This window comes from Plectropomus leopardus, chromosome 18, assembly GCF_008729295.1.
Source record: "Plectropomus leopardus isolate mb chromosome 18, YSFRI_Pleo_2.0, whole genome shotgun sequence".
NCBI lineage: Eukaryota > Metazoa > Chordata > Actinopteri > Perciformes > Serranidae > Plectropomus > Plectropomus leopardus.
The window spans coordinates 13,685,966-13,711,372 of NC_056480.1; the positions used below are offsets into that span (position 1 = coordinate 13,685,966).

Here is a 25,407-nt window from a genome sequence, read left to right on the forward strand (position 1 = left end):
TTAATTCATTTTCACCTGGCCACCCTGATACAAATACTGCCGCCCCATTAGCCCCCATGAACTAAACGTACTTTTAACACGAACCTTTTTTTGACTGGATGAGATAACAATCACCCCTTAATATGTGTAAGACCACAGGGTGATTATCCATACATGCACACATAATGATTTTCAAATCACACACTGACAACAGGACGTTAGATATAAGTGCAATCACACATCAGTCCACGTTAGCGATTAATTACAGTTAAATCCCTATCATTGATTAAAAGTCGGTGCTGTGCTCAGATCAGTCAAAGACAAGTCATTTAGCCAGGGGATTCAAAACACACACACACACACTCATAGTCCACGCTCCCCACATCCACCCCAAGCTCTTTACTGATAGATGACAACACACCCTATTAAAATTTAAGATTGAAGGCGGTTTGAGTGGCTGCGGACAAAATTGCAAGATGAGTAGAATTAATGTATTAGTCAAGTGTGTATCTCTTTGTGTGTATTTCCTCTCATCTCCTCCTCCCCAACTATGTCATGTATTAACACGGCAACCTATTACTAATGCGGTGAAAGGGCCAGTGAGTGAACAAGTGTGCAGTGATGGAGGTGGGGAAAGCTAGGAGAGGGTGAGCCATTTAGCACTGCTATACTAATGGCTCAGGCTGCACGCTGAAGGTGATAATGGATGTTGCAGCATTTGGTGCAAACTGTTTGACAGTGGGTGTGCATTTAACTCTGTGTGTGTGTGTCTGGTGTGTGTGTATTTGTATAATTTCCATCCTTGGATGTAGAGAAGTGTCTTTTATTTGGTTTAATACTCTATTAATACTTTCTGCTCTCTGCTAGCAATTCTAACATGCCGTACACCCTTTATAATAACTGCCTTTTTTCTCTTTTCTCTCTTCACAGCTCAGAACTGCAGTTACACACTACACAGTCCCAATGGGACGATAGAGAGCCCCGGCTACCCTTACGGTTATCCTAACTATGCCAACTGCACATGGGTGATCGTGGCGGCAGAGCACAACCGGATACAGCTGGTGTTTCAAGGCTTCGCCCTAGAGGAGGACTTTGACATCTTGTCTGTATATGACGGGCCACCCAGCCCAGGGAACCTGCGAACAAGGTAATGATGGCCTCATTTGATTATCATAATGTCATGAAACTAATGGGAAAGCAATTTTTTTTTCAAATATGTAGTCAACGATTTGACATTTATAGGACATTTTTAATAATAATAATAACAACAACAACAACAACAACAACAACAACAACAACAACAACAACAACAACAACAACAGCAATATGGATATAATGTATTAATTAAAAAATAGATATTAAAGAAATACTTACATATTAAGGACATTTTTAATAATAACAATAATAGATATTAATTAAAAATAAGTACTTATATAATGAATTAATCAAATCAACAGTTGGCACCATAGTCCCTGCAGCCTATTAAGACTTTCAGACATTTCAAACAATAATAGACATATTTTTAAGGTATGGAAATTATTCCTATGGTAACAATGACACTGCCACCCCACCCCCAAACCAACTTTTTTTAATCGTTAGACACTTCATAAGGATATAAAGTACATTGTTTGCCTGCCAAACTGCCAGGAAAACAGTATATTTTATATTTTTAAGGTTTTAAGGTTGCAGTTGATTACTCTGCTGCTGGATCATCTTATCTGATAGGGCATTCCTTTTCATTATGATTGCAAAGATAAAAAGGAAGCTTCTCGTTTTTTGAAAATATATTATGTCTACATATGCGTCCGACTTCCTGTACTAGTCCATGAAAGTTTCACATTGTGCTCATATCTTACAGGCAGAACAGTGAGGGGAGGTAAAGGGCTTGCTGTGATCATGCCAAGGGGGAAAAAAAGGCAAACAGGCCAAGACAAATGAGCGTTCAGACAATCAGGCAGGTGTCTAACAACTCCCCAAGTTAGAGAAACTTTTGTGGAAGAAAAAGCATTGTTTTTAAAACTTGCTGTCATCACGTTTTAACAAACCATCTTCCTGGTAGAACTTACTGTGCATACCGTAGTTGAATGTGCCCAAAATTTGGGCTTCTTAGTGATATTTCAGCCTCACACTGAATTTTGTTTTTATCTCTATATAAAGTGATAGCTAATCTGACTCTTAAACGTCGGTTTACAACCAGTCTGTTCGTCCGACTATTCTTCTCTGGCACCATCAAATTTTGTTGTACTGATGTTATTGTTTTCCTAGATCTCATCAGTTACTACAATGAGTACAATGTTATTGTAACTAATAAAACAGATCGCCCAAACCAGTAAATTAAGACTTGAGTCATATTAAAATAAAAATGTTGTTTATAGAGTTATTTTAACTTAAAGGTGTTGAAGAATGCTGTGAACTAGACAATGGAAAACAGACAGAACAATAATCAAGCCTGTAATCAGTGATGCATTCAGAGGCAGCAAATTCTTTGGTGACTAATACAGGACTGACTGTGGACGCTGTGACAGCATCCAAGGTTATTCACTGAGATTCTGGGTACATTCTGTGCTTCAGAGCTACTAGCAAAATGAAATGAAGCTCACTTGGGTGTGAAGACTCAAACAAACAATTTCTGAATCAACAGTCTCATCCTCCTCCCCTCCGACCGTCAATTTACCAGCCCCAGAGAGGGCTGCCCTGTGCCAACACTGCACTGCACACTGAAATATTCTTCACTCAGAGTTTCATGCTCACTAAATTTTACACATTTTGAATCATTCAGGATTTCAGAAATAGGGTGAAGTCAGGTAATGTTTGACACTTTTTGGTAGATTACCAAGAAAACCACTTAAAGCCCTGCATATGATCTTAACTGTTACTTTTATAACTTGTTATTGTTTTCTGCTATATCTCTATGAAGAAAATATGTTGTTAAGTAAAATAATTTACAAGCCTTCGAACCTTCAAATAAACAACACGATGACAGGTTTACGTGAAATGGACAGCCAATAAGGTAAAATGGGACAGTCATGTTTGTTTGTACTTTAAATGGTGAAATCCATTCATCAGTACAGTTATTATTTAATCAAATATTGCTGTAACCAGTGGCATTCATTAAAAAAGACTGTCCAACTTTTCTGCTATTCTTTTCCCATTCTTTTATTGCCTGTTTCCTTGGTGCCATATTGTCTCCAATGGACATGCATGTATGTGTAACATTTATGGCTAATTCTTAAGTGATGTGGCTGACATGGACTCACAGCATCATATTTACATGACAAAAATACAAAAGAAACGTCTGAAATGTGACAGGATGGCACACAATAGCATAACTCATGATTTTATGGCACATTGTAGCCTAAAAACATGCTGGTTTTTCAAAAGTGTCCTATTTTACCTGAATGCATCAAGTACTCATTAAGAACCCTTTCTCGTACAAATAAAAAAATGGCATGGAAATATTATGATAAGAGGTCAAACAGTTATTGAAAAGAAACACTCTTCAGTTGTTTTAGCTGCAGAACTCTTATTACTAACATGAATAAAACAACGTGTCGCATGGCTTTCCTAGCAAGTTCTTGGACCAGTCAGTTTTTGACTCTTTGCATGGCCCAATATAGTTATCTCAAACCAATAAAAATGATTGTTTCCTGTAAAGCGCATTTGTAGCAACAACTAAAGAACATATTTGGTGACTGGCTGCCAATATTTGAAGAGCCCATGATGTAAAACCTTATTTGTCCCATTTTACCTGATGTCCCACATTACATGACTTCACCCTAGATATCAATAGGCTGAATTGCCTTCTAAGGAGCCAGACTTCTGTTTGTAATAGCTCTGAATATAAGCCACAGAGCTGCTTTTCACTGACGCATTTATGTATTTCGGGATATTGTTGCTCACATCCTAATATCTGTCGGACATCTTGGCAGTCCCTCGCTTACAGGCTTAATTAGCGACTGCATCTGATCAGTCGAAGCGACACCAAAGCTGCTTTTAATTCTTGTCACCTTCTGATATGAGCTTGGCCTCACAAATAGTTTAAAGCATATGTTATGCGAGCCCTCTAGAGACAGATGAGAGAAATATTCTTAAGGGCTTTTGTTATTGACACTGTTTTGAGTCTCTGTCGGCCTCTCCCCGTCGATACCTCTCCCTCCTCTCTCTCTCACTCACCTCTTCCCTGGCCCCTCCCCTCTCCACATCCCTCATTCTGTGCCAGTGGTGCCTCCACTGCATCTCCCTGCAGAAAGCGAATGAAAGAGAAGAAAATCCATTATGGATTTGTGTTGCGCTGCTCTCCTCAGCCTTTCTCCTGTTTGGACCTCTGGGCTCTGTTGTATATTGATGCTCCGGCGGGACGAGGGAAAAGCGTTCCACTCTCTCTCTGTAAGCGCTTTGAAAATAAGTGAGGGGAGAGAAATGAGTTTGGAAAAAAGGGAGGGAAAGAGGGGATGGGGGTGAGAAAAAAGATAAAAAATACAGACAGGATGAGAGATGGAGAAATAGTAGGAGTGCTCTTGAGTTTGTAGGGAACAAGATCACCTTTTGATTCTGCTTGTGTTGTCTTTGACCAGAGTTCCTCTCTTTTCAAAGGTTTTGGGGTTTGTTTTTTTTTTTTTTAGATTTTTTTGGCTTTATCTTTGAGTGAGCTTGGAAAGGCTAGAAGCAGCTCTCAGCAGTCTGTGAGGACATGCATTTACATTCACACCCCCTACCTACACCACACACACACACACACACACACACACAAACACACACACACTCGTTCATAAACACGTTTTCATACAGACATACAAAGATGCACATCTGATAATTCAGCCCTCCCTTTGCTCTCATATCCCGCTTGTGTCAAAAGTAATTTTCTCTCCATCTCTCTTGCTCCTACCCCTCCAATTTTTCTCTCCCTCCCCTCATTTCCTCCTCACCTCTTTTTTTAATGTCTTATCTCTCCCGCCTGTTCCCCATTTTGTGTCCTGCGCACTGTGTTTGCTGAATTTGATCAGCCTTTCATGTATACCACGCCATAGGTTGTAGAGCGCAGAATATTGCGTTTAATCTCAAAGTAGTCATCAAAAATGAATGTTTTGCCGCTCGTCACGTTCAAGTGATCAGCTTTGATTTCTTTTTCAAAGAAGTCACTTTTCTTTAGATTTGTTTATTTATCCATTCATTAATTCATCGCTGTTACAGCAAGAGCTGAGAAAATTGTTGTTGTCAGCTGGCTTACAAATCAGTTCAGCTACATACTATATGTGCTTGAGTTCCTTAGTATACAGGCTATGCACCCTGGTGTGTGTTTGTGAGTGTGCTTGCTCCTGCAGCAGTTGCTTTATGAGTCACAGTCTCTCCTTAGGAAATGCATATGAGTCAGGCTGTTGCTGCAGCATTTCATTAAACTGCCGATCCCGACTGATACCAAGGGAGCATAGAAAAAATTCCACAGTTTCATTTGTTTGAAATGGAACACCAGAAAATGTATATGCAGTAATATATGTCCTGAATCACAAAGTCAACCTGCTGTCTGTGTATGATTCCTGTTAATTAGGCAGAGCATTCATTTCCAGATATGGTGACTAAGTGCTTAAGTGGTTAAGTGCATCTTGTGCCCTCAGTGTTGTTGAACTGCAGAAAAACTAACCCCAAGGTGAAATAAGTTTTGCTGACAAAAGTAGTTCAGTTATGTTAGCTGTGTAAAAAAAATTTCCTTATCCACCTATCTGTACTATTAAATAAATATGGCTTCATTGCAACAACTTAAGCATATTATTAATTTTCCATTTGCAGTTAGGTTGAGAAGGTGTTTTTAATAGACACAATTTGGCAGCAACCCACTCTTGACACATGATTCAAGAATAAACTTCAGAAACCTAACTTGGATCGTTGGTGCACAGCCGATTGTGAAGAACCATACACTACTAGTTTTAATTATTGAAGCTTAGCTATTAGCATTAATACAGCAGCAAACTAAATTTGCAATGTAAAGATATAGTGATGTAAAGGCATCCTGAGCAGGAATGAAGTAGCCTAAGACTCACTCTGTGTGTGTTGTTATCCAAGTTTCTCTATTTTTTGTTGTGGTAGACGGTAGACGGCAGTCAGACCAAAGCTCTGCACTGCGCTCATACAGCAGTGACCACTGACAACAGGACAGCAGGGTTGTGGAAGCATTGCGCCCTCCCTCCAGTTCCCCTAAATTTGATATAGTTAGCTCTGTCAGCACTGTTGCCATTGTTAACGCTGTTCACACTATTCGCACCATTAGCTGCTGGCTGGCTCAGCCACCTCCATGTTGAGAGCCATGTGCAGACAACCTCTAAATCATAGATATCCTCTCTACTAGAGCTCCTTTGAAAGAATAGTTCAGCGATCAGGGAAAAATGTTTTTTGGTTGTTTTTTTTCTAAGACATGACATTGACATCAATCTCATATCTGTGCTTTTAAAATGGAGAGGGCGTCACAACATAGTTAGCCTAGCTTAGTGTAACAACTGGAAGCAGGGTAAAACAACCATAGCCATCAAAGTAGCCTTCCAGCACAGTTAAAGCACTCATCAGCATGTATCTCATTTGTTTCAACTCGCCACCAACAGAGATGTGAAAATGAGAATTTGTGGTTTTATTGAGGGAATGCTTGGACTGTATCCTATCAAAAAAGCTGTTAATTCACTCAACAAGGAGTTCTGTGCAGCATTAATGGTCACCTCTCTGTAACAACAAAACTCAGAGACTGGCTTTCATCAAATACTATAGCTCGCACTAACACCAAAAGTTTCAGTTTTTGCATTTTGGTTTGTGTAGGTCTACGATTAAATAAACAAGATTGCAATGTTTTAATTTGAGTTTAAGAAATGTTGTTAGGCTTACTTTGGACAGAGCCAGGCCAGCTGTTTCCCCTTGCCCCAAGTCTAAATGCTAAGCAAGGCTATCAACAGCCTGAGTCCAGCTCTGTACATACCTAACTATAGAACATCAGATAGATATCACTCTCATCTAACTTTTGGTAAGGAAGCATATAAAGGCATTTCCCAACATGTCAATCCAGTTGTTTAACATAGCTGACTTACAATTGTGTCTTTTTTTTTGTTTATTTCCCATTTATTTCAACAGACTTTTAAAATCAACTTGCAATGGCTCTGTTATTAGCCAGTTTTGCCACCTTCATTTTATTGTCACACAACTGTCAAGTGCTAACACAGCAGAGAAACTGTTTTGTAAACTTTCTGTGTTGAATACTCTTTCACTAAACCACTACCTTGTCAACACAATAGCCATGCAATTCCTCGAAGTTTGTCCACAGGGAATAAATGCTTATGAATGTGTCGCTTTTGCAGAATCTGACCCTTAAGTCCCTGTTAAAGAATTATTTTTGAATGCATAAACTGAATGAAGCATTTTCAGAGTGTATTACCACATGACAATTGTGGGACCTTAGGAAATATTTTTTTCACTGTGTTAATTTGCCTGCATGTAGTGTCTGCAAGTTGGTTTGAAGACACAGGTTATAGAATTAGTGAAAATTAAAGGCAGAACGTAGATAGAAATAATTGTGGCATCTTTTCACAAAAGGTCTGTATAGTGCACCAGAAATGTAGCTGCCAATTGTGGTTGCAAAATCTTTGGTGTGGTCCTTAAATTTTTCTGAATGTAAGCTTTTATCCATACCTTATACCAGGGATACTCAACTTGCTTTGCCTGGGGGGTCACTTCTGCAAAATTACATTTTCTAGGATTTTAGGACATTTCACGGATTTTAGGATATTCCTATGATTTTAGGACATTTCTTGGATTTTATGACGTTTCTTGGATTTTATGACGTTTCTAGGATTTTAGTACATTCCTAGAGTTTTGGGACATATCTAGGGTTTTAGGACAAATAGGATTTAAGGATGTTTCTAGGATTTGAGGACATTAGGGGCTTAGCTGGGACTTCTGTTAAGGGGTGCAGAGGATCCTCCACCAGCCCCTTTTTTAAATAAATAAGTTGTATTTTGATGATGTTTTATGCAATCTGGCATCTAAAAGTTCAAAAACAATTCCCAGTGTGAATCAGTTTATCTTTATTGTGAATTAGAAAATGGTTTGGGGAAACCTGGCACCATATCAGGGGCCAGATTTGGTCCGTGGGCTATAAGTTGAGTATTACTGCCCTATCTTGCAGTTTGTTAGTGGTAGCAATAATTAATTCCATTTTGTAATGCAGTAAAATTACAAGATCATGTGATTATGTGGTCATTTATTTGCAGTAAAATGACAGTGATGGAATCTCTTTTAGAGACCAGTAACCCTGGTGTCCTGGGTTAAGCAGGGCCTGTGGTATTCTAGCACAGTAGTCAGACAGAGCTTCCCATGACTAAAGCAACAGCCAAATTGACCTCAGGCGAGACACTGAACCTCTACCAGCTCACTCACTGTCACTCTGTACAAGAGCCTACATTTCTTAGTTGTAAAAAGCAATCTTTTTTTTTTTACTTTTATGTCACATTTCACCTTGTAACTGTCAATTGGGAAACACTGAGTACATTTCATCAGAGCGAAAAGCCATGAGGTGTGTGAAAGCATCTTTCTCCACATGCCTTCCTCTCAGTGATGGAGTGATGGAACGGAGGGACTTAAGGCCTGGCAGTCTGGCAGGGGTGGGGAAGTGAGAGTGGGAGGAGGAGGCATGGAATGGACAGATTTTCAGCCTGTGGGCTCGATAGGACCTAAATAAGGAGCACTAGTGCATGGTGCTGGGAGTGGCATTAACACTACAGTCAGCCCTCAGTGCTGTGAGGTTGGGGTGTCACAATGTGGGTTTGTGTGTGTGTGGAGGAGGAAGAGAGAGGCAGTGTATGTGTGATCAGACTATGCTTACAAAGGGGGATCTGGGCAAGTATGCAGCCTATCCCAGCAAGCTGAAATAGTGTCAACAAAATCAAGGTTTATTGGAATACAGATAAAATGAACACCACACTCAAAAGCACACACACACACACACACACACACACACACAGACTTTTAGGCACGGCGTAAACGGCGGTGGGCTGGAAAACTGTAATTTTTTCAGACACATAAGGTTTTAAAGACGTTGCTGCTTTTTGGCAAGCACTTGAGAGCACAAGTGTTTGTACTGTATATGCATGAGAGGAGAAAAATATTATTAACCTGCCTTCATGTTGCCTCTGCTTGTTGTTCAAAGTTTTGATTCGAGATGTGTAAATATACCATATAAAACAAGCCTTGAGGGCAGAATTTAAAGGAATACTCCTAAATGTTGGGGAGAGTGTCTGGTTGGCCATTTGTCCTTTTAAGCAACAAAACAGACAACAAAATGGGGCTAGATGATAGTCAACTAGTTTATTGTCAGAAAGTTAGTTGAAAACAATTTAATAGGGCTCTACCCAACTTAGAAGTATGCCAGTTGAACTGGATTTGGCTATGCAATATGAATATTAATTTGTTTTGTTTTGTTTTCCATGTAAAGTTTAAAGTCTGAGCAGGGCTCTATTCAGTGTGAAAGCATGTAAATAGTAAACAAATTAATGGTGCTAATGACAGTTTGCAAATGCACAACATTTTTTGCCAACATCAACAAAACCCAGAGACTGTATCATATTAAGTTGCTGTGGGCTGTAAATTTACCTCTTATTCACCTGATGGTGCCCTCTCTCTCCCCCTCTGTGCCACTGCCTGCATGTCCTCAGCTGCAAAGAGGAGCATGAAAGTCAAGAGCACTCACTCTGCAGCAGAATATAGGAATCAAAACATGGGGGCATGTGGATTAGAAACAATGAGTGCAGGACAGACTGTGTGTCCATCATAAATAAATGCAAACTGTCTTACAGTCTCACTAGAAAGCAACTATTCTTAAACACCAGCAATGTATGATGTCAACTTCAAAGTAAAAATGCCAACAGATGAACACACCAACATTAATGTGACTGCCACATACATTTTCAGAAAAGAAAATTGCAAACTGAAGCAGTTGTCGATCACTTACAGTCCCTACAGGCCTGTTACAAGGAGTGAAGAGTCAGCAGTGAGTGATGGTATAAAACAGAATGGGCAGTTATATACTGTAGGTTTTCCAAAAACGGTGAATCATAGCAGCTGCAATGTCCTTGAGCACACAGTCATGACTGTCCACAGAAAATATTAGGCTCATAGGTCCAGTAGTTAAGGAGACAACAACGTCTGCTAAAACTGATTTTTTGGGGGCTACACTGGTGCAGCAGAAACAAGTTTTGAAAATAGCACAGACATATTCAGCTTTAAGTTGCTTGTAACACATCCAGCAGAGCAGCATTTGCATTCATTTAGAGTGGTGCTTGAGTCTACCTAATATATGTAATGTAAGGTAGCCAGTTGCTAACCTTGTTTGTCTGTTGTTTGCAGCTGGGACAGTAGCACACAGTCAGTTTTTATATACAACTGCCTGTAGCTCCTGTTAATGACAATGAGAGCCATGAGGCTGAACCAAACGGTAAAGCTGCTCACCAGAAAACCAAAACAATAAGCTAAGAAATGCTAGAAAAGCTTGGGTTATAATTCAAGTGATGATTCTCTGTGGGTCTGTCACTGTGATCAATCCATTTCACACCACACATAATTATCAAATCCATTATTAATATAAAATATATTAATTATAGCTGATTTAAAAAACACTTTAAAAATTAATCAGTAATTGTAAATATTGTTAGTGGAAGCTGTATACCAAAATTATACACAGTATATATATCCACAGATAATTTACTCTTTGCTAAACTGCAGTTAATCTTCACTATTTAGTAACAAATGATTGTAACAGTTTTTTTTATTGTGCTACAGATACACTGCATTATTTTTCTATCATTTTTTTTAAATGATACCATTTAAAAAATGGCATCATCTCATACTGTTTCTAAAGGGTGCTTCTCTGCGTCTGTGTCTGATGCCAATGGGCCACTGACCAAACGTCAGTGTTGGATGAGATGGGAGAGAGACTGGGCTGTTACCACTGGAAGCTCTGTCAGAACTGTTGTTAGTACTGTTAGCACTGTTGAGTGCAGATTTTGGCTCATCCCCCTTTATATTTGCTTGTGACAACAGAGGTGAAAGCCATATGCAGGCAATCCCAGCCCAGACTCTGAAGGTTGTATAGCCCACAGCACGTTTGATGTTCTATAACACTTGTATTTGGTTTAGAGCCACTATAGTTTAGTATTTTGATCACTTTTAAGTTCACTTCCCACTGATTATTACCTGTCTCTTCCAGCATTTGATGTGTTATGTGTGTCCACGCCTCATGTGTTAGCGAGTTCAGTGTTAGTCAATGAGCCAAGCTCGTAAGGAGCTATGTCTCCGTGTCAGGGTGAGAGTGGGTGACGTTCAGTGGCACTTCCATGCCCGAGCACATTCTTCAGCAGTATTTCTTTGTCAGTGACGGCCTTGGCCATCAATCTCTCACAATACACACTTGAGAAAATGACTTCAGTAAGCGAACATTGTGATGAACACGTGTTCAGCGCGTGTTTGCATACGCACGTTTCTTCTTTGCCTGTTCATCCTGGGCTACACGTGCTCATATGCAAGGAGTGCATATCCAAATAGGGAGGAGGAGTGACTGTGTGTGCGTGTGAGAAATATGGCTTCAAGGCTGCGTGGTTTGATTTGTTTGCGCTGGCTACGATTGAGCATCTTATTTAACATCATTCACACACACATACATGCACTCAATGTATGTATGTAGATAGTTTTTTTTCATACACACCCCAGGACATGTGCAAGCAGACTCCTTCATACACACACACAGGGACACACACACACACACACACACACACACACACACACACATTGTAGGATTTATGGTTCCTTATGGAACTTATGGAGTCTAGGCTGTTAATGGAGAGACTGCCACTTATCAACGCCAGCTTTAACGACAGTCTGCTAAAAACAGGAGGAAGAGTGATAGTTTGTTTTTCATCATCTCATGCTGGGAAAAAGTGAAACGGTGTTCAGATTTATGGCCCCAGCTCACCTGTGAGGCAGAATTATTAGGCCCTGTAACCCTAGATTAGAGAAATAATCAACTAGATGGCCATGAATTTATATCCTACACCCTGTGTATCACTCAATGTGCGTATTGCTTATTGACATTCCTCCATCCCTGGGCCTACCAATGTTCTTAACAGGATACACTTCAGCAGCAGCATGAAATGAAATGTTTCCCTGCCGAGATAAAAGATTGAATATGCAGCCTTCAAAAAGATGTGTCATTATTAGCCCTTCTGTGCTCTGCGTCACACTTGAGTCAAAGTAATGTGCCAAATTTCAGTGAGGCCAGCCTGTTGAGCCGTTTAAAGCTTCAGGGTTGAAAAACATAATCACCAAAAATAGAGGCATAATTACACCAATGTTGTGCTCCATGCTCATATTTTATCCAATACTCATTTTCAAAAAATGAATTTATTTATACTTTTACTCTTGCACAGCCCCAATTAATAAAATATCATATATAAATGTTAAGATTTTTTGGACAGATTTTAAGTGAAGAGCTTCATGTTTAAAGGGAGAACATCAAATTAAGTCAAATCATGTTAATTAATTTCACAACAAGGCTGTCCAAGAAAATGGTAAAATGTACAAAAGTTATGTGACTTGGTGTTATCTTTACTACTTAGGACTGATTTTGTTTGAGAGCAATTAGCTATGTGTAGCACAGCAGCAGTGACTTCCTGCCAATGCCAAAATTAGACTTGGCCAGATCAGATAAACACCGGTGCCCCAAGAATTTTTTCACAGGGGTGACCAAATGGAGGCCACTGAACAACCAAAAACTATAACAAAATCTCTAGAATTCCTTTATGCTGTACTCAAATATAGGCTTATTAAAAAATATGTCAGTTTATAGAGTTAGGAGTCATATACTGAAACACTATGGTTTCTTATTTTACAATTAATATTACAAATTATCTTATGTGCATTGAGTAATACAGTTAACATTTTGAAATCGAATTCAATGTTATTAGGTTAGGTATCCTGCTCCTTTGAATGTAAGGAATAAAACATATATGGGGAACAAGCCTTCTCAAGTTTAGGAGAGACTTGTGAGGACCCATTGAACCCATTATCATTCAAATATTTTGGGGTTAGAGTTCATGGGACCCTTTTGAATATGACCAACACATTCTCATCCTGAACTTGTCACATGTGCACACGTGCTGCTCTGTGTCAGCTGTGTGTGCACGTTCACATTTAACGCCGTCCTGCCGTGTTGTAGTTCAGGGACAGCAAATGCTTGTGTAATGTTATGCCATTGTTATTGTTTAGAAAGTGCTGCCAATGCATATATTATATATGTCACACAAGAGTCAGACGCTATTGTGTTCATCACGCCTTTGACACCCGTCACGTCTCTTTTGGTTCTGAAAAGCAGGTCAGAATGATGCTGCTGTCATTTGTAAACATGCAAAGGAGGCATAAAAAACAGGTCATATAATAGAAATGGTCCCAAATTTATGCAGCTAAAGTTAGATATTCATTATTTTTTCTTTATTTTAGCTGACCATGTGTTGACTGATACGAGCATTATCCAATTAGTCTGGATACAAAAACCTAATGAGTGCAACTTTATTTGCAATTTTTCTATACAAATGCTTGTAGTAATTGGTTGAACTTACGACAGGTGTTCAGTGTACAGAGCAATACCACATAATATGACAGGAACTAAGACAATGGGAAGAATTTTATGATTTAAATTGATAACCACCACCTAACAAAGGGCTGGTGGGAGGCGGATGTTATGCTTTTCTGACTGCAGGGAATTCATTTTGTTGATTTGCATGACAACTTATGCAAATCACGTCAGTCACAATTTTGCTATTGCAACACCTTAGGCACAGGACAACTCACGAGTGCGCATGTGCAGCAGTTTTAACATGTAAGGCATGTCTTGGTTTAGCATTGTGGAAGGAGAAGAGCAGACTGGGAAGCAGTATTGTCATAGATTTTTCACTGCTCACTTGACTTCTCTTTGTTTCCAGTCATTTTGTATTGATCAAGCTGTAAAAAAAAGAGTGTAATTTTCAATAATGATGATAAACTTGACAATCTATAATTTTTTTGAAAGAGAGCAATTCTCAAATGAAAACAGTCTGCTGATGCCAGTTGTACAAATTACACAGTAGCAAAAGGGTTTTTGTTTTCTGAAACTGTATGTAATAGGAGCACCATGTCCAATTTTTCACATTTTGGTTAAGGAAGTCAGTGAAAGTGGACGTAATTGCTTTTTGTTTGGTGCAGTGATTTGTTCTGAGTTTCATATTCAGCTTAAACTAAACTCGAAGCCAATATGCTTGTGCTGTTTATATGTAATGTTGTCTCTAATGCAGATAGAGATTAACACCTATCAGATGCATGCTCTCGAGCACTTTACAAATATTCATAATCATCTCTGAAGCCAAGTCATTTGAAAAATGACAGTGATAGTTCTTTCTTACGTTTCTATTTCTAGATAATATAGTTTACTCTGCAGTTTTTCTGTCATGCATGTTGTTGATGTATTCCTTTGAAAAGTTATTCAAATAGTATCTCGTTGATGCACCTTAATTGTCGCTCTACATGGGTTCTTTTCGGCTGGTTTTCCCGCATAAGAAAACTTTTTACTTACCTGCATGCAGCAATTCCAGGAGAAAAGCAAAAACACATCAAGCAGAGCTCAAAAAACACTGATACAATGAGGACTTGTTTACCTGCTGGGCAATTTCAGTTCTGATTGAAGGGAGAGCTGCAGAACTGCAGCCCACCTCCTGATAGTCTTCACTGCCAGATTTCTTACAGTCAAACAGGGTGAAATAAATGCCAGAAGTCTCCTAACCAAACTGTAGGGATTTAAAGATAGTTTCTCATTACTGTAAAGCACCTCCCACTGGACAAAAACCCACCAACTGACCCACTAACATCTAGATTTTGTATTTAATGGTAGAGATTACGATTAGAATTATTTTGGATGAATGACTCTGCAGTAATCAAAATTATTTATCAGTTTTAGCTCCAATCAGCCTCAATCAGCAGTGATGGAATATGACCCTAAGTGGATGTGCAAATTTTAGCCCCATGCTATTGTGATTCAATAACTGACTGCAGCAAAATAGTGTCCCGTTTTTTACAAGCAGTGCTCAAACTTTGTTTAAAATTAAGTGAAAAATTAAAAGATATTAAAAAGAGATAACCACCGTAACATTTTCACTGGCCTCCATGGTGCTTCCCACTGTTTTACTAACGCGGTTTATGGGCCAGCCGTGACATCGAATTTTACACACCAGAGGAAAAAAACAAACAAACAGGCATACTTGTCCACCGGCAAGGATTTTCCAGCATTTAAAAAAAAAAAAAAAAAATGCACATGCGTGCTAATTTTGGTGTTAAAAGTCTATAAGATGTGTCAGGGACACATAAGCAATGCAGTCACTGTTATCAGTAACTAATAACTCTGCTCATTTTTAAAATTATATCCTGCTACTATAGGATAAAATATAAGATGTGAATGTTTTTCTTTAAATTAAACATATTGTGTATTCTAATAGAACAAATGCTAATTAAAATTAGTCAGCAAGAAATTTGTTTTGTTTTTTTATCCACTTCAACGGCCAAAGTTTAAGTTTGGCCCCTTCAAGTCCTTTTTTTTAAACCGTCAAAGTTTCTCATATATCCTGCTCTCACAGAGAGAAGAACAGAAAAACACACAAACAGAAAGAAAGCCAATAAAAACAATATGGTGGTATAGAACCTATAATGTTTGCCCCCCTAACAACACACCCAAAAACAGAGAAAATACACTCCCATAGCTGCAATCTATGTGACTGTGAAGCACAGACGTTCTCCTTGTGCACCATTTGTTCCCTGGCTTAGGCAAATCCCTGCCATATTTTTTGCAGCTTGTGTTGATTTTGCTGGGGTTTTTTTGTTTTGTTTTGTTTTTTCCCTCAGTGTTGCTGTAGTCACGTTTTTCTTCCTTGATTTCACCCTTTCCCTTTGTTTTCTCTTGTTCATCCCTGGGAGACACAGAGCATAGCAGTCTAATTAGTTATCCAAACACCTTGTGAAACGTGATAATGGATAAAGCACACATATTATGCATGCACGCATGCACACATCCTATACGTGCACAATAGCCGTACTGTGTCAAAAGGAATTGCCTGCCATGTAATTAGACACTTGTTGCATGTGACCAGTTGCACTTGCGCTTATTTTGTTGCTGGAAAAGCGAAGGTTAGCACCCCTTATTCTCCTGTAAACATATTTGATTCCATCATAAAAGATGTAAATCTGACAATACATCAACATAATATACATATCAATATACATATCAATTCATACAGTACAGTGCAGGAATGCTGAGGACGAAATAGGGCAGATTAATTTGCTCGCCATTCAAAAAGACATAAATAATAAATAGAGGGCATTAATGTTGAGATCTAAAGGCAGAGAGGGACGAAAGGAGAGACCGTTGCAGTATACAGAAACAAGTCGAATGGAATATGAGTAAATCAGTGTTTGTGAGAGCCCGCAGCTAATTCTAGATCAGTACCAGTGCTGTACTTCAGTAACACACAAACACAAACACACTGCTGACTACCATCCTCCTCTCTCTTTTCCCTTGCTGTCTCCTTCCCTCTGCTGCTCTTTGATCATCATTGCCACAGGAATGAAAGAAGAGCGACGGTAGAAAGTAAATAGCATTGGTTAGGTGCTCCATCGGTCACCATGTCCCTGTTAGCCCTGCTGGCTAATCAGATCTTCAGCCCAACCTTGTTTTGGAGTTTATTAGTGGCATCCCTCTGCGGAGTGACGGAGAAACTGAAGATCACAGTCAGAGAGAGAAAGCGAGAGAAAGAGATAGCAGTGCAAATGATGAAATTCTGAAGATAGATTCAAAGCTTCAAGCCTTCCAAATGTCTTTAGAAGAAACTTCAATGGTGGAGACTTTAAGCTTTGTAAAAGCCTTGTGGTGCAGGCATGCATTAATGCACATACATGCAAACATGACCCTTATCTATATTCATTATTATAAACAATCAATGCTTTACACGCTACAGGACTAAAATGATCTGGACATTAGGATGAGAAACCTCTCTGTGATTGTTGAACATCTCATTGAAAACATGAGCAACAAAAGAAATTTAGGTAAACCTTTTTTTTAAATTGGCTAAAATACATTTTGCTGTCCACACCTCTATACAGCATGTAATGCATAGCTCTGGGGTGCATCAGTTTCTGCAAATCTGCGAGCCAACTGCTAGCTACTGTGAGTTCTACACTAACTATACATAAGTATGAATGGAAGCCTGATTTTGTGGACTCACAGGATGTTTTTTTTTAATCACCAAATGAGCTTTATTCTATCATAGTGTTTCAGTTCTGCAACAGAAAATGTACTCATATACTAATAACATTCTCCTCAGTGCTCTCAGTGTATCCAGAACATCTTTCATCATTCATTGTCTATGAAGCAGCTCCAGATGTTATACCCTACAACATCATAAGTTTGAGTTTTGGCTCTGAAGTTTTTCATTCCTTGTTATATTTTTGTTCTGTTTTAGACCATAGCTATGAGTTATGAACTTTGAAAATAGGCATTGTTCCCCTTTAAAGCATGTAAACATGTCCCAGTACAAACTAAAGTTGACACCTGAAAATGAGCATAATAGATCCCCTTTGAGGTCAAGGATCTGTACAGGTCTGTCAAGTCTTCTCTGACCAAACTCAACAACCTTTTTCTATATGGACCTGGCTTTGCTGAAGGGGGTACTTGGATGTTGAAACAGGAAAGGGCTATCTCAAACTGTTGCCAGAATGTAAAAGTACACTACTGTCTAAGACATTAAAGCATGCATTAGCATTCAGATTTCTTCTAACTGAAATGAACTATGAAAAATGAGCCCATGGTCCTTGACCTTCAAATCACGGCCCACATCTCAGATTTACTCAGTAACTCAAATAAGACTGTTAATGGGCCCACTGATGGTTATTTCCCTCAAGATGGAGAAACTATCTACCAGAGCTTTGAAGACAGGGGTGTCCACATACTTTTGACAGTATGCAATAGTAGAGAAGGGGAGAGGGAGAGACGATGAGTTACAGACTGAAAAAGAAAGATACAGTATACAAGCAAAAGCCTCGACTGGTTAAAAAGGGATTTGGTGTATGCTTTACTAAGTGGCAAATGCATCTTATTAAATAACACATCCTTTTAATCTGAGAGATTCTTAGGGAGGGCAACATTGCACTCAGCCGTTACCCAAGTGTACATTAGTGGTTTGTTTGTTTGTTTCTTTCATCACTCACATTTCCATCATGCCACATTCCTCACAGCACTACACTAAGCCAACTCTGTCCGTTACTCATCAAAATCTTGCTGCTTGTAAAGGCTGACTCACCGACACATTATTTGATCTTCTTCTGTGCTCTGCGTTATATAACCTGTTTATTTAGCCATTACTGGACCTTTGCACTGCTACTGTTGCTACTAGTATTATTTTTGCATAGATGATTCTTTACAAAACATCTGTATTCACTGCTGCAACTACTAATAGTAGCAAACTAATGATAATTATTCATTTGTGAAGTTAAAAAAACACCCTCTATCCTGTATAAATATTTAAGCTCAAATCAATAGCAGACACCAAAAAATGCAACATACATGACTGAATATCGATAGATTTTTAATATTTGTCGTCATTCTTGAAGGATTTCTTTCACCTTGTTTCCAGTAGGCTTTCATTTGGCTCTCTTACATCTGTCCTTCTTCTCTCCTTGATCATTTATTGCATCCTTGTGTGTCATAATTGCTCCATCTACACGCGCACACACGCACACACACACACACACAGACACACAGACCTGTGCACTGGTATGGCAAGTAAACAACGGCATATCTCATGGCTACCACTTAGCTTTGTCACTCTCATAGGGGCGAGAGTGGCACAACATTGAATTACTTTTATTCCATCCCTAATTGTTTTCTGCCCGAGGATTATTGCAAAGCGATTTGTGCGGAGCAGAGGGAAACACGTTGGACTTGTGAACGTCACCTTGTTTCATTTGTCAGCCTTGATTTGTTTGCTGTAAGCGTAATTGACTTATGTCTCTACTACGGGGGGAACAAATGAACAAAGAATGCAATTTTTATTCCCTCTTTACCTCTACTGTCAGGGCTTTAATGTTTTTCATTTGCAGATTCTAAATTGAAGCTTAAAATTATAAGGCTTTTTATGAAAGAAATTATGTCCATAAATGCGTTTCTTAGCAAAACAAGCACTGCTGTGGATTGTTTGATTGAAGTACGGGGTAGGGGAAATAGTATGCAAGCAATACGGACTTTTGCACTTGCACTATCAGCTATCAACATGTAATCCTAAAAGGCATGGGACTGTGCAGCCCTCTGTGTTGCCTCACAGGTATTCACAGTGTTGAGCAGATGCAGATAGCATCAGGGCAATGTAATACATCGTTAATGGAGTGCAGATAGCTCAGAGATAAACCAGTACCATCACTCAGTCACTCACTGACCGGTAGACACTCCAGAGGAAGTAAAGTTGTGTATGCATGCATGTCTGTGCCATAACTCCATCCTTACTCCAACCCTTAGGTGGAATTAGATTTGAGCAAGAGATATAATGTAATAATATGGAGCACTTATCTCTGTTAAAGCTTTTGGTAGTGCTCCAAATCTCCCTCCACTCATTCACATGCGCACATCCTTTAATTTGGCTGGTGATGACTTTCTGTTCAGCAAATGACAGCTAATCAGTCCAGTGTTGCCACCCGTGTCTTTTTACGGCCTCAAAATGAACACAGCTGATGAGTAAGCCATCCTATCACCATTCTGACATTGTAAATGAGTCACTTGTTTTCATCATTGCATTGGTTTTCTCTCTATATTTCTCCCCACTCGGAAGTTCACGTTCCATTATTTTGCTGTTTAAGTTTTCGCATTTTTGGCCTCTATTTAGCCTAACCTGCTATCTCTGGAGTGCTTCATCTGTTCAAAGCTACTCAAGCTATTGCTAATATTTTCCTCCTCCCACTCCTCCTCTCACCTTCCCTCCCACTCTTCCCTTTCCCTTATATCAGCCTCTCTCTCTCTCTCTCTCACTCACTCACCACATCTCTCTCTTTCTCTAGAGACATTGGCTTGTTAATGACTTCACTGCAGTTTGTCTCTCAGATGGCGCTGACTGCGGTTGATTATCTCACCATCAGCATTCAGCGTCAGAGACATCTGAGAGACTCTCCCGCCCCTGCCACTCAGCTGCGATGCGCAAATACCTTGTGATGTCACACATGTATGAATATTAATGAGCAACTGCATGCTACAGCCCGTCTTTCTTGAAGAGACATTAAGTAGGTTCGACTCAAAAAGATGTCAATCTTGTTTGAAATGGTGTTGGGTTGTGGGATCTGCGGGAAGCTGTGTACAGTATGAGATTTGCAAAGTGTTGCTGCCTCAAGCTCGGTTCACCTTTATTGTGGAGCTGCATGCTACCTGGACTGTGTGATATGATAATGAACAGCCCATACTTGCAGAAATACTGCACATTATAAAGTCCACATTTATAATTGTAAACATGCAAGATGTTTTCTTCTTCCCCTGCAAAACTACTTACCACTTTTGCAGGCTTTCAGACTACATAACAGGGATTTAAACTGAAATTGAGAGCGCTCAAGGCTAACCATAAAACTCCATCAAGGCCGGATCATGCCCTTGGGCAAAGTGACGTGGTACATTACAGCTTATACCCCTAAAAAAGAAAGGATAAGGAGGCTGATAGAAATACAGTGTAATTGCTTGTGAAGGTCTTCTTATTAGCCGGAGGAATCAAATCATGTGTGTGGGAATGAAGTGCCATTTTAACCTCCGCTAGGCTACACGGTCATCTTTTTTTTCACTCTAAATAGAGCCAGGGATGAGTCATACACAGACACACAAACTGAACTGCAACAGTTTCAATTCAATGGGTACATTTTTTCAAGTTTTCAGCTATTTTTAAAAACAACAACAAGAAGACACATGCTGGCTACATACTACATAGTTATGACAGAAACATGTTTTTAACCTTTTTTTAAGTGAGGACATTTTTGGAAAATAGGGACATTCTGGCCAGTCCTCACTTCTTCAAATGTCTGTTATAAGGTTTAGGGATTAGGTTACAATTAGGATGGTTTCGCATTTTATAGGGACGCAGGCCCAGATCCGAGTACAATCAACACCAAAGTCCAGTCCATTTGATCAGTGTATACAAAAGTGTACCGGAATCTGACATGGTTCAAAAACCATGCCAGGGTCTGCCTGAAAAAGGGGTCTTGGGCACAATTCAAGTGGACTTGAGCACAGTCTGCAGGACAAACATGGGACGGTTGCAAACTTTTACTTTTTACCTTGGCTGCTGTAGACTTTTTTAGTCAACAACTGGTCTGTTTATCCACTTACAAATGACCGCGAGTTGCAGTCGGCGAGTCAAGTTGTAAAGGCATTCCTCATCACCTTCCGTCTCTTCCGACCTCCGTATCCGCGCAGAACTAGACCCATTTACACAGAACATAAACAAATTTGCCTAGTTGATAATGCACGTGGTTGCTTATTCTTCTTTGCGTGTGATGACGAATTGCAAACCAATTACGTGCATACAGCTACTTACTGTATCGGAGTGTAAACATATGCAAGTGTACTCGGGCACAAAATGATGTTACTAATGTGACAGCTGACTGGCAGAAACAGTCATTACTTTCACTTATTGTGAAAACATCGCTAGGTTTTATGTTATGGTTAGGGTAAGGGTGGTTGGGATTTGGTATTTAGTTGTGATGGTTAACGTTAAGGAAAGGTGGAAAGGAATCCAGCATATCAACCAGAGTACTTATGGAGATAGAAATACAAGTGTGTGAGCGTGTGTGTGTGCGTATATGTGTGTGTGTGTGTGTGTGTGTGTGTGTGTGTGTGTGTGTGTGTTGCAATGACTGGGCACTAGTTCTCAGCATTCCTGTTAGTGTAATAGGCAGTCAGTGGAGAGTTAGAGCTTACAGGGCACAACAGAGCATCAGCCCCTGGCCTTGACCACTGACAAGTTATAGCTGTACAGGGTCCTGTAAGATCACTCACACACACACTTGTTCACACAAATACACATAAAATACACACATAGTTCTTGACTCTGCACTTCAACTCCCTCTCTCCCTGTCTCTCTCTTACCACCCATCATTTATTGGCTAATGTCTCCCCCTCTTCTCAGCCATCAAAATCTTGCTGCTGTATCTATTTTTCTCCCCCCCGCTCTGCCCCCCTCTCCACCCCCTTCTTTTTTCCTCCTTCTGGGGGAAAATCAGCTGTATCAGCACTGTGCTTATACCTTCCACCCTGAGAACATTCACTCACACACACATTCACTAAGTGAATAAGATTAAAGGACGAATGACCTGATTTAGTCTCTGTCTGTTTACAGCTGTAAACACGCATATATTTGAAGGGGGGAGATCACAAAACACACACAAGCACCAAATGCTCAGATGAATAAAACTGCATGTTTGTGTGTGAGCACAGATCCCTGACTAGCTGTGAAGCCTAATGAAGGAGTTTCTCACCATGACTCATCCTCCCTCAACTTATAGTTGGTACATCCCCACGTACCGATGTGTCTCTCTCACCTCAATACTTTTTTATTATATTCTGCCCTCCTTCAACCTGCTCTTCAATGCTGCCATCTCGTCATTACAATATCTCCACTTTTTCCAATACAGCCATCTTTTTGCACATATGCTCTGTCTCCCTCTCTGTCTGTCTCTCCCTCAACTTGGTCCCATGGGTAGTGGTGGGATAATTGGAAGCAGAGGTTCTTCATTGAGATGATGCTGAGGCCAGTCAGGTGGAAAGCCCTCTTAATAGACCTCTGCTCTCCCCATGCACACACACACTTATGCAAACACTTGCACACAGCATATACTATTCAGTGTGGATACAGCGATGCACACCTATTCTTCTCCTCAGGAGCCCTCATTTCTGGGATTACGCAGCTTTCCATAGAGAAGCAACAGTCACTGATTTCCCATAACTGTGCTATTTTTCTTAACTTCTCCATCTCCCTCTTTCTGTCTTCTTCTCTCCCCCGCTTTCTGTCCTCCTTCCATCAATTTACCACTCACTTGAGACACCTGCGCTGCAAATCCATTCTTTTGTATCGCTCACTCGCAATCATATCTTGCATCTTTTCCTTGATAACGGGCAATCCCCCAGCTGGCTTTTTCACAATACCGTCTGCACGCTTCAGATTGCCACAGCCCATATCACATTGCAATATTCAATCTCCCTTCGCATGTGAAGCCAGTTTTTGGTGTGTTTTCTAACAGTATCCATTTTGTTTCCTCTTAGCCTGGAAAAAAGAATTCTGGGGGCTGTAAGCCAGATGATCACAATTTGGATGCGGCAAGAATCCCTCCCAGTTTTTAAACCCTTACAGCCCCTCCATCATACCCTCTATCAGCCACTCCCCCCTTTCCCGACAGTGCGTTGCTGAACCAAGATGGCTGCCTTCCAACTCAATTTGTGGTCAGCGAAGGGGCTATTTGCATGAACATGTGTCCCATCGCTTAGCTGATATCCCACCGTGACAATCTCACAGAGAGGAGTGAAATCATGCATATATTACAGTCCTCTTTCCTTTTTGGTCCAATTCATCTTTCCCATGCTCCTGTTTTGCAATTTTTCCCCACCTCCAGTGTGGTACTTAAGGATTAAGTGAAACACCGAGGCCTCTTTTAACACCCAGAGATAAAAGGGAAGGGATGTAATAGATTGTAAAAAGTGGGATACACATGTGGTGAGAGAGTGCATGTAGGAACATAAAATGAAAATTAAAGTGGCACTTGGGAAGGGGAATTTTGAGGATGAGCGAAAAGTCAGGCGAACAACAATGTTCTTTATTAAAGTCTGTAAATCAAAGATCTATAACGCGCACACACACGTTCATGCCTACACACAGACGAATCAACCTGTGGTGACTGGCAACAAATGAGCAATGGACACCTGTTTTTTAATTAGAAAGTGCCTGTGTGTGAGTATTGCCAGTATGTGGGTGGCAAACACGTTGAATGGATTCAATAGCTGAACCTAGTAAAGCTGCTGTCGAAAAGTGGTAGGCTACTAATAAGACAAGGCTCATTACTCAAAACTATGTAACTTGTTTCCAACCTAATTTCAGTACATTGGTTTATAGTCCCTCCGAGGTTGTAACTGCCACAGTAATTGTTATGGTAATTAATAAACATCTCCAAACATATTGATTCTGTCTGCTCTTACATCTGAAAATCAGGATAATTGATAATAATTTCACAGGGTCCAGTTTTCTCCTTAGTCATTAGTTCAAGGTCTACACATATTAAATTACCATTTATTCAGTTGTATTTCACAAAATGTAAACAACACATTGGCTTTGAACAGAGAAAAAAACATATTGCAAGAATTAATAGAAACTGCACTTCAAAATAAAAGCTTTGTGATGGAAATTGACTGTACTTCAAAATAACCACTTACAATAACCACCACGACCCACTTTTGGACTGGGAACCACTGCTCTACAGTGACTGGGAAGCAAACAGCATTATATCTAGGTTTTTTTTAAAAAAAATACATATATAGTTTTATTGAAAAAAATAAAGGTAGTGATGATGTCCTTTAAAGCAAGATTATACGTAACTGAGACTAGTCATTTTAAATGTTTGATATTTTGGGAATTACGGTAGACACACTTACCCATAATTACCAGCCCTGACAACTATGTGACGGCAGGTACAGTTTTCACCATGTGAGTCTGTGAGTAGGTTTTAATGATGAAATGTGGTCCTGGTGACACTAAGTGTGGCAGAAACTATCACACAAGCTGTTTTGAGTATTTCTTTTTTTTTCATTTGCAGATGTCTAGAGTAAACCTTCTGTGCATGTGCATAAATTGATCTCTACCTTTACATGCTGTTCTTGAGTGTAAATTGGTGCACGTGTGAATCACATCCATGGATGAAACTTGGATCATGACATGCAATTTAGATCATGACGTTGATTGTCCATGTGGTGTAGCCATAGCTAGCCGCTCTTTCGGCACATATGCACCTTGTAGGGACTTGTCACCATGTTTGTCACACAAAACAAAATAAAAAAGATGGCTTAAATCGGAAGCGCCAAAAAAAAAAAAAAAAACCCCAAGTTTAAGCCCCTGGCTTTAGTGCTCCCATTATACAATGGTCTCTAGTTATACATTTTTATTATTTATTTATCTGTTTATGTATTTAAATTTATTTAGTTTAATTAGTTTAATGTAAATGAAAAAAATCAATGAATTTTGAAAATCGATCAATCATTTTAAAAACCTTTGTGCAATTATATTTATTTATGTGTGATAAGTGGTTTTTGGTGTGAGGTATTTG

General features: G+C 39.6%; 1 protein-coding gene across 1 annotated transcript in view; it reads left to right on the forward strand.

The window, feature by feature from the left end:
• The window catches only part of csmd2 (CUB and Sushi multiple domains 2), a 285,801-nt gene that overhangs the window by 22,672 nt on the left and 237,722 nt on the right, over nt 1-25,407 (forward strand). The window contains exon 2 of the mRNA XM_042506230.1: nt 910-1,126. Coding sequence (XP_042362164.1) covers nt 910-1,126 — 217 coding nt within the window. The remainder of the gene's footprint in view (nt 1-909; nt 1,127-25,407) is intronic.